Source organism: Temnothorax nylanderi, unplaced genomic scaffold, assembly GCF_030848795.1.
Source record: "Temnothorax nylanderi isolate EJ_2023f unplaced genomic scaffold, tnyl_v1.0 TNYL_tig0114_pilon, whole genome shotgun sequence".
Lineage (NCBI taxonomy): Eukaryota > Metazoa > Arthropoda > Insecta > Hymenoptera > Formicidae > Temnothorax > Temnothorax nylanderi.
The window spans coordinates 259,248-270,491 of record NW_027249176.1 but is presented as its reverse complement, the minus strand read 5'-3'; the positions used below and the strand labels follow the sequence as shown (position 1 = coordinate 270,491).

The 11,244-nt window shown below is 37.9% G+C and overlaps 2 protein-coding genes across 2 annotated transcripts in view; one reads left to right on the top strand and one right to left on the bottom strand.

The window, feature by feature from the left end:
• The first annotated feature begins 100 nt into the window (after nt 1-100).
• Nucleotides 101-3,000, top strand: LOC139776212 (trafficking protein particle complex subunit 12). Its single transcript, XM_071712750.1, has 2 exons — nt 101-268; nt 927-3,000. The coding sequence occupies exon 2, from the start codon at nt 974-976 to the stop codon at nt 2,546-2,548; it is 1,575 nt and encodes a 524-aa protein (XP_071568851.1). The 5' UTR covers nt 101-268; nt 927-973; the 3' UTR covers nt 2,549-3,000.
• Nucleotides 3,001-3,202: 202 nt separating this feature from the next.
• Nucleotides 3,203-11,244, bottom strand: part of Zfh1 (Zn finger homeodomain 1) — a 37,245-nt gene continuing 29,203 nt past the window's right edge. The window contains exon 9 of the mRNA XM_071712744.1: nt 3,203-11,094. Within this exon, the coding sequence (XP_071568845.1) occupies nt 10,901-11,094 (194 nt within the window). The 3' untranslated portion in view covers nt 3,203-10,900. The remainder of the gene's footprint in view (nt 11,095-11,244) is intronic.

Genomic DNA, 11,244 nt, shown 5'->3' with positions numbered 1-11,244 from the left:
GGAAACTGCCACGTTCGTATATCTTCACACACTCCTTTCCACATAGAAACGCGCCTATTTCATTTTATTGATAATCGTGTAAATGGAACTTAATGATCTTTAATGACAGGTGACGCACAGATAGGAATTTGGCGGACATAACCTCAATTGGGAGGTTAACGTCGAGGATAACTTTGTTGTCAAAATAGTACCGAAAAAGTTCCGACAATTTAACCGTGATGTTACGAGATATCATCCACTACAAAAATTTTTGAAATTTCTGTGAAAGGTAAAATAGGATATTAAGATAAGAGAGAACAAGAGCCTATATAAATCTGTACCTTAGAGATGAGGAATTGTATCTGCAGTTTTTGTTAAAATGGAGTTAATACATTTTTCAATATAACAGGAGCTTAAATTGTATAATGGCTTGTGTCTATTATTTATTTTTAGATTTAAAAAAAAGTTTTAAAATTTATATATATAAAATTCTTCTATATCCATATAGAAATGACCCCACGTTAGATACAATGTTTAGAAAAAGTATTATTACTAGTTCCTAAGGTACAATGTTCAGAAAAAGTCATATTTAAAATTTTTATAGTGCCTAACTTTTAAACCAGATACCAGCGTGTTATTGGCAGTTGTACTTATGTACTATTAAACATGTCAGTTAAATTACTTTATTAAAAACTTAATGAATCAAGCTGCTACTTTTATTTTACAACTAAAAAATGTATTCCCTACATTTCCCTATTTAAAACTTTAAACCTTGTTTTCTCTGAATTCATAATAATGGAGATATGATTCTTTACTAAGATACAGAAATAGAGAAACAGAAAGGAAGGAAAAGCCTCGAATTTGGCAACTGTCCGAAGCATAATCTAATACATTTTTTAATTAAAATAACAATGGTTCTTGAGAAATTGTTAATTTATATTCACCAGGTAGAAAATCCGACACTTGGAATAAGATAATCTAATTTAAGAGAGAAATGGCAGAAAATAACGTCATCAAGTCAAAAGATGGGAACACGGAGAGCAGCGTGGACGTCAGTCGTTATTTGAACAGCGCGCCGCCCACGATCTTCGACGAAATCGTCGCATTTCAGAAGCCTTTATTCGACATGCAATCGACTGCGAGTCGAGTCTCCGATTACGATCCCTTATCCGACGGCGGGTCATCAAGCGCCTTCGACGCGGATTCTTTGCGCGCGTCCACGACCTCGCTGTTAGACTCTGCGGTTGATCGGGTTGAGCACAGCGCGCTGAACGATGCCTACAGAGACGCGTGGATACCGTCGGAGCATACGCGAAAGATATTACGATCCATCGCAACCACTGCGACTGGCGCGAGTCACTTGGACCGTGAGAATCTCACTATGCCCGGACTGGCTGTGCAGGGTGACATGCCCGACTTGATCAAGAACGCCTCCATTCACTTCCTGGGCGAGGACGAGAACATCCACCGGAACGTGCTCACGGTGTCCGACGTGACGCAGGACGAGCGCGGTTTGAGGAATCTGATACAGGCCGGCTGCTATCGAGCGGCGGTCAATCTGTCCGGTAGGTTGCTGGCTATCTATGCTCAGGGCTACGGCAAGATTAATCAGCCCAGCAAGCACACGCCCCATTCACTGCAGCTCTGGTATACGAGACTGTCACTGTTGGCCAAGCTGCGACAGATAGATGTCCTGGAAAGCGAGTCGAAGCCGTTTGGCAATTTAGACAAGCCTGACATGTACTTCACTTTTTACCCGGAATTGTATGGCACCAGGCCAGGCTCCATGGCGTCGTTTGCATTCAGATTATTGCTGGCGGAAATCCCGTCTTACTATGGTAAACCGAAACAAACGTTAGAAAATTTATACAAATTATTGGCGACTGTTAACCAGATTATAGCTAATTTCCGAGCTGGTCTCAGCGGCGAGGGGACGCACGCGAGGATCAGCGAGTCCGATCAGCAGGATGCTGTGAAACTGTGGACTGCCAGGAAATCTAGAATCCTGGTCTCCGTCGTCAACTGCGCCATCGGCATGAGAAACTACATTCTCGCGATAGAGATCCTGGAGGATCTGTGCAAGCTGCCAGATTGGAGCACGGAGCAGATAGGTATCTTAAAGTCGGCCATAGGAAGGGTACATTTGTTCCTCGGTGACGTTACAGCGGCGGAGAAGTATCTTGTTCGCGCTAATAAGGAAGAGAAGGCAACGAACGTCAGGGAGCTGGTAGATAGCGGCCTAATAGCGGTCGCGCAGAACGCCTTTCAAGAGGCCTACAACTGCTTCCAGTCCGCGTCGGCGATGGATCCGTCCAACGTAATGTTGATTAATAACATGGCGGTGTGTTTGTTGTACACCGGTCAGCTGAAAGCGGCTGTATGGCTGTACGAGAGCGTCGTCAATAGAAATCCACTCAAGAGTCTGCAAGAGCCGATCTTATTAAACATGTGTACGTCATACGAACTGCATACGACACACTGTAAACAACCGAAGTTACACTTATTGCGGCAGCTAAACAGATACAAGGGCGACGCGGCCGATATTCAATGTCTAAAACTAGCGATGTAATGTTAGTCACGAATTGTCATTGTTAAACGCGCGTTAACACGTTGCGATCCGAGTCTGTTATTTTTACAAATTATAAACTGTGATTTAATTTATGAATGAATGTATATAAATACTAAGATCGGAGAATTCAGGTACCAGGAATTCGGGTCACCTTTTTCAAAAATTTAATCTAAATTGGAGATTCTCATCTTTAAGTTTATTAATCTACTTTCTTAAAAACCTATCAAAAATTAAACTGACTTAAAAAATTAAACGGACTTAGTTCTACTATTGTTGACTAATTTTCTTATATTTGGAAGTGGGATCACCGCTGCACTCCGACAAAAAAAAATGTTGCAAATTTTTTACTATTTTTATGTACAAACTATACTTGGGATCGGGTCACAAAGCGTTGATCCTCAGGGAAGATGTAAATGTGATATTAATAAGAATAAAAGTATAATGTTTTGTTACATATACAGGCTCTGAATTTTTTTCGCTTTTATTCTGACGTCACGTCGTCAAACAAATATATAATATATGCCATTTATTACGTTATACGTTCTACGAACGTCTTTACCTCGAATTTCAGTCGATTATATGGAAATTATGTGATTTGCGCATCCCGAATTTCCCTCCCAGGGTCATCGATCACACAAGAAACACAGCGGGGCGTCAAAGTAAAATAGCCTTTATTACATCGTGAAACGAGGACAATTTAACGAATGTTCAACAATTGCTATAGTTTTTCTCTCCACCTCACACTCTCTCTCCGCTCTATTTCTTCGTTTTTTTTTCTCTCTCTCTCGCTCGCACATCTTTCCTCTTTCCCCGTTTATCGGCTTTCCCGCTTTTTTATTACGTTCTTTTTTTAATCGAAAGAATACGGGTGTCGCAGCGTTTCTCCGAAAATATATATTATGCAATAATCTCCGGTGTCTTTTTGTTCTTTCTTTCGTTTATAGTAAGCAGTTTCCTCTCAATCGTTCTTTCTGCGCATCGGTTTCCATGCTCCCAGTTTCTCTCACTGTTTCCTCGTTTTCCCGTTTTCCCGTTTTCCTATCATTTTACTTTTCTTATCTTTATTCTTTAAACTGGCTAGTTTACTCTTTCGCGCTTTCTCTCTTTCTCTCTCTCTCTCTTTCTTTCTCACTCTCACTCAAACACACACTCTCTTTCTCGCTTTCTCTTATTATCGCGCGATTACATCGTAGCACGTTATTATTAGATTATCGGATTCCAAAACTGCACATTCTCTCTCGCTCTCTCTCTCTCTCTCTCCCTGCAGAATAAAGGCACGAACTGGCGGAAAAGTCGGCCTAACTGTATAATATTTTCATTTATTTATTATGGATGGAACTTCGTGTCACAATACAATTATTTTTCTTTATTTCCTCTCTTTCCCCACCGTCGTCCCATGGGCCTTACGGCGGTTTCGGCCCATTGAATTGTTAGTGCCGCGTAAGTTAACAACGTAGTGAGCGCAGCGCAAGAATCTCCCCGTCTCGATAAATATTAATTTATTTATATTATAATTTCATTTATTTATTTATTTATATTAATTAATTTGTGTATCACCACACATCTATCTCGAATGCCCATTGCCGACGATCAAATTAGGATCGTCTTTCATTAGAATCATTAGATTAATACAAGTAACTTTAGTCCCTCTTATAAGGAACAATAAAGATATTTATTCGGTCATGAAAAGAATGAAAGATTTTCTCGCTTCAAACATCTCTCTATCTTTCCTCCCATGCCGGATTATTTTGGACACGATAATTATCAAGAAAGGCGAAAATATTTTTATTACAATATTATTGTATGCATGAATAAATCCAAAATCGTAACTATTGGCAAAGATTATCACTTTTATCAGAGAATAATTTTTAATAATTTAAAGTAATAAAATTGATTTAAATAAATAAAATTTACCTTTTACAGAAATATGTTTCACTTATTTCGTATTAAGTATTTCATAAAAAATTACAGTGCAAATTTATGAAAAAGGAATTGAAAAAACTTTACATGCACACATAAATATTGTTTAAATATTGTTGAATTTTTGATTCAATTTTGCGCTGTTTATCCTATTTAAATTAAAAAATAAAGCACATAAATGTAAGTATATTAATTTGATTTATTACAAAAAATATAAAGCCAAAATATAAAGCTAAAGTTCCTCAAAATAATCTTTGAGAATAATTTATATATATGCCCTATCAGTAATTATTTTTTATATAAAAATCGTTGTATAATAAATTTCTTTTCATAACTGGCACAAATTTAAATTCTTGCCATATGTCATGCAAAAATAATTCTAGTTACGTGCTTCGATATAGTAATTTACGACCTATCCCGATCTGTGAAAAAAATAATCAAAGCTACGAGAGATCTTTGATACGCCGTGTTTTAAATAAATTGGTCTCCCAGATTGGTATCCCAGATAAGTGGAGTTGAGTTCTGCGGAATTTTTCGCGGCGCGTCTTAAAGATTTACATTTACGAATTAATTATATAACATTACATCGCTCGGGGCTTGCGCAACGGGCACTACATCGTCAAAGATAAGCTTTCAGGTTGTCCCTTTCTCGCCTTTTTCTCTCGTTCGAGTTACGTTCACACACTTCGTCTTATTACAATAATATCCACATCGCTATTCCTGTCAATTAAATGTAATTGTATGTATATATATATATATATCTAATATATAATATATACACCATTGTGTATATAATATATATATATGTATATACGCCAATTTATATAGTAAATTTATCTTTTTACGTCTACAATATTTATATATATATAATATATTTATATATACTATGGTGTAGTATGCGCTTACGCCGTCTAATCTCTAAAAAGAAACGTGTTACATTATTGTCTGCGGTATTTTTTGTTTTCGAGTATTCATATATATATAGTATATATACAATTCACATTTTTTGGTATTCATATAATATAATAAGTCAATGAAAAGCTCAATGGCGTGACCATGTAGTATTCATTGAGTACAATAAGTCTGAAAATCCGTGCGCTTCGCGATACTCCTTGTATAATCGATCCAACGATCTGCTTCGCAAAGAACAGGGAGTGGGACAGGAGAGCGCTGTTATCTTTCGCTCTGTTATACTTATCACGAATTTCATTCGCTGCGATTGCCGATTTAAACAACGAGAATAACCGAGGATGGCACGTATATAATTCGTATAAATCAAGGAGGATCGTGAAGGTGACTCGGCTCTCGACGACAGTGTCGCGCTAACATTTATGTAATTTTTTTTTTCGTTTATCTTGGCAACTAGGCAAGCTCGGTCGTTCACGGAAGGCATCGTATGGTGCTTATTAAATCGTTGCTTCAACAATCATTAACAATTTTCATCGCTCTTCATCTTTTCCTTTCCCTCACTTATTTTATTTCTGTTTCTAGTTATTATCTTCGCTGTCTTGTCTTTTTTTTTAATTTTATCTCGTTATTGTTCGTTATTCGGGAGATAATGTCGATGCACAAAAGCTGGCGCGATTTACATTACGCTGTAACTTTTTTTTCTTTTCGTTATTTAGTAGTACGTACATATATTGAGGCAAGCGGGTCGCAAAAGCTCCCGAATCAGAGGAAATATATAATATATACTTTATATATATATATATATTTATATTATCTATACGTATATAATATTGTCTTCGTAAGTTTTCTGCCTTTCCTGATGTCCTAACCCGTTGTTGGTCGTGAAGTTATATTTAAAAAATGAAGACATCAATTAGGGAAGCGACACAGTTTCATTGAGCCCAAAACTCTTTGTCGAACTCATCGAAATTATATCACCTTCAATTTTCGGTGCAAATAGAAAATGACTTGAACATTTATCAAATCCCTAATCCAAGAGAAACGAGACGTAACAATTACAGGCAAAGAGATACCCTCTTTTTCTTTCTCTCCGGAGAAAGTAAAGCTTACAATGTAAAATTAAAAAAAAAAGAAAGATAGGAAAACATCGAGAAATAAAAAAGACGGAAAGAACGCGCGCTGAGTTACTGCTGAGTTAGCGGATACAGTTAGGAACGACTTGTCGCTTGTAACTAAATGAAATGCGAATGAGAATCACTTGTTGCGGATTGCGGATTGTAGAAAAAAAAACCCGAACGGGAACGAGCGAGAACGGTCCGCGTCGATAAGAAGAAATTACGACAATTCTACGCGCCAGTGTCGGATGTAAGGAAGAGATCCGCCGCGGCCGGAGTCATCCGCCGCTCGATCGAGTTAGTGTACTATGTCACGCGTGCGTCCGCGTATATAATATTACATTATAATTATATAAAAATATATTTCTTAATCGTTAACACTATATAATAAATGAGTATTATAAGCATTATATCTGCACAATATTTTTACCTTTCTTTCCTTTTTTTTTCTTTTCGCATAGTGGTAGTGGTAAACACGATGCCTATCGCGGATAACCGAAGCTTCTACACGCACGAAACGTCGAGGAAGTACAACCGTGACGTACCGGTTTGCCGTATGCCGCATACACGCACACATACGCACACATACGCACACAACACGCACACACTGGCACAAAATTTCAATAATACGGTAATATCTGTATCTCATATCTTTCTTCCCCGTTATTTTCTTTTTTTCTTTATCAATAACAATATCACTTATCACTTGTAGTACTCGTGTAAATAAAAAGACGCATAAACTGTTATAAAATACATTCTCGAGTATTATCAATCTGTAGAGTATATATATATAATATACGTCCTTATCTCCCTACGCCGTTCGAACGAATAAAATCATATAAACGTCGTAATATAATAATTTTAATAGTACAATATTGGAAGCATTTAATATCATACTTAGGTGTTACGGTTATTTTTCGGGCCTCGGATTTCGGTGAAGAGATTATTGCGAGGTTTCTCGGTGCACGTTTTCGTGTGTCTCTTCGCGCCGCACCTTTCCACAAAAAAAAAGCGAACGTAACAAAAGGCGCCAAGGACAGCCGTACGCTTCGGGCATCCTTTCGACGTCTTTTGGATACGTTTCTTTCGGATATTTCTGCGTTACATTCGTGTCACATCGAAATCTAGTTTCCAAACTACTAATCTTCGCCACGCGAAACGCACGCGTGTTTCTGCTATCCGGCAAGAGCGAGGTCAGGGTTCTGATGAAAGGTGCCACACGCAGTGCTATTCGTTGCAAAAGGAGAAAAAAAAGTGATAAATAAAATGGAGGAGGCCCCTGAGAAACGGATCCTCGCGGAATGTGTAACGCATTTCACGACGTACTACGTATTTCTCATCGTCTCGAACAATTCATCGAACAATCACGTTGTGCATTGTAGAAATAACGCGTCATCAACTTGTAAGTACAATAGCAAAAAAGATCTCGCATGACATCGATCACCGACCCGCATGGCCCTTAAATTCAAAACTCGTCCATTTCGCTCTCTTTCTCTCTTTCTACTTTTTCCTCCGTTCTATACATATATAATAATGTAGAATAATAATATAATAATATAGCCTGCTTTCTTCGAGTAAAGTTATTCATTGTAAGGAAGTGGAACATGAGATTCTAATCTCCGTCTTTACAATCGACAAAATTCCTTAATGTTAAGCTCAATTAACAGCTGTACCCCAGACATATTTGATTCGGTAAACTCAATATATCCATCTTTACTCGCGTAGACCGAGTACTCGTTATACACTATGCGCGATCTCCATTCTTATATTCAAATTATCGTTAAAACCTGAGTTTTCGAAATTATTTGTCGAAATGCGCGATACATCGCTTTGCGCGGAGATTAATTGTTTAAGAAAATTTCTTTCTATCGTCGAATCTAGCTCGTGTATCATTTTTTTTTCTTTTTTGCGAATGGACATCGCGCTCCTCGCGGACGTAGCTAACAAATTTGTACATTAATTAGTTTCCTTATTATTGTCATGGTATATATAATATTTTGTTAATAAAAATACTAAAATATTATGTATATTATATTATATATATATATAATAGATTATTGCATTATGCTTTTTGGTACCGTTACATGCGTTTGGCTTATTTGTCGACGCGCTTGCCGCGAGTAATTTTCTTTTTCGTTTGTATTCACCGGTCATTTTTTTTCTCAAGTCAAGTCCTAAAATAAAATTAGTAAAATCTCTAAAGCCGGTTCAGACGATACAAGATGAAACGATACATCTCAATTGCGAGATCTAGCGTTCATTTTGACATTTAACTTCTCCGAATTGCATCGCCTAAAACCGTTTTTTCATATTTTACTTTTTTTTCTTTTTGAAGTACGAACCGACGAGCAATAACGCCATGGCTTTATAATGTGATGTCGCGCAGCATCTTAGATAGATATATATATATATTATACTTATAGCTTCACGAAACATCGCGGCGTCCCTTAAAGTTCATACCGCGAGAGGAGGGTATAAAGGCGTCCTAGCGTTTTCTCACGAAAAGAGGTCCTCGAAGGACAAACTCACACATAAAAGAGGAAAATTCTAAATGTAAGAAGAAAGCATAGTCTTATATAGATTACCAGTAAGCAAAATGTCAGCGATATGCTAGCAACGTGCCAGCAAATTACCGAGCAGAATACCGTAGCGATCCCAGATAGCAATGCCTGATGATCAGATTTCATCACGTCATGATCTTCTGATATTGACCGAAATGTGATGTATGTCTTGTGATCATATTGTGATGATACACATCATGAGTACAAGTTAACATGTATATGAGGAAATATATGAGCTCAGATATTGACGTTACTTAGCCAACTCATGATAATCACATGCTGACCCTGGTGGAAATAATTTTACAACAATTACCGCGAGCGCTAGTACCGCACGCTGCCGCGACGCGGCTATACCACGCGTCACTTTCTCGTAATCAAAAATCATCACGCGCTAGTATAAGAGGCGAGCTTGTGAGAAGCCTAATTACAATGCAGCCAATTCTTTGCTGCAGATCAGCTTAAGTGATACCTCTGGTATCACATAGTGCAGAGATCTGCGAAGCAATTTTTGATAAATTGTTGGATACGTCTTACTTATTTATTTACATGTTTTTAAATAATTTTATTAAGCATGAAATATTTAAAATTGTTGTCATTTCTTGAGCTTTATATGCACACAATATGCAGTATTTCATTGAACATTTATGTGTTCATTATGTCACTATTTTGTAAACTTTTATAGATTTCATAACATGTCTGCATTCTGAGCAACATATGAGCCCGCATCTGTGTCTATTCTTGCCATCATGTTTTTAATAAACGTGAGTACAATATGTACTCAGAACGAACACATTTTGCTATCTGGGGACGTACTGGCGTGCGCCTTAAGCTCGCGTTCTGCCAGCAGAGCCTGCAGAATAATCTGATAACAGATACCGAGCAAAATCGTTTTGTGATCATTTAAATGGAGTATATCCTAATAAGAGCAAAATGTGAGTCGTATGTGTTATCCCATTTGCTGTAATTTGCTAGCAGATTCGAACAGAATACTGCAGCAAATGGAGATAAAGTGGCGAGAATGGAGGTGGGAGATAAGGTCGACTTCGACCATTACTCTGGCTCAACAGGAAGGAAATAAATAATTAAAGAGAGGAGGGAGGAAGAGGAAGAGAATTAGGAAATGGGTTAGACAAAAGAGAGGACTTCGAAGGAGAAATGGTGGATTAAGGATAAAAGTTAACATGTTTTTGGGAGACAACAGAGAGAGGGTGGTTGAGAAAAACAGAGATTGTGAGGAGGGAGATGATCGAAGATTTTGCTCGGTTTCTGTTGGCACTCTATTAACAAAATTTGTAGCAGACACTTTGCAAAATCTATTCTAGATAGATTTGATTATCTGGGAGACTGTGCGTTCTTGTACAATAGCTGATAACATTGAAGGACAGAGATACACGTGGTCACATGCTCTCTCTGTCACACAATGCCCAGGGAAGGGATAGTGTAAGAAAATGTTAAAATAAGAGTAGGATAACGCATAACTCTATATGCTCGAATAGGCGGATTCCATGGTCGATCCTGATCTTCGCCCCATGTGTTAATTTTACATGAAACTGATTGGAAGATTAAAGGTTGTGAGTAAAGGAGTGAAGTAAATGGTAATCCATAAAAATGAGGTTGGAGAGAAAAAGGATAATGCGTATCTCCTTCTAAGAGCAAAGAAAGTGATTGCTATTCCTCTTTCCTTCTTCCCACCAACTGCACAAGGAAAGCATCTGACTCTCTGTTGTCCTCTTCTATTAATTCTGATTTCTCGTCTCCAACAGAAGCGCACAGTCTATCTATATAAGTCTATGAGCGAAAGGTCTAATCTAGGTAAGCGAGCGAGCGGATGAGCAGACGGAGTACTCCTATTCTCTGTAGGGCTTGCAGTAAGAATAACGATGATTCATGTGTTGGCTATAGGAGCCGGAGTGAGAGAAGCGCTTGAGGCACTTGGAGCACTGGAAGGGCTTTTCGCCGCTGTGCAACCGCTTGTGTTCAGTCAGATGATGCTTGTGCTTGAACGCTCTTGGACACTCCACACATTTGTAGGGCCTTTGCCCTGAAACAATTGCCATTTACCATTTACTAATCTCTTTTGTGTTCGCTCATAATAATTTTTTTTAGGAAACACGATAGTCCAAGGCGAAAAATTTCACGCTGTATTAATTAAGATTTGTTGACTAGCTTAAATAAAAAAAAAATATATTGA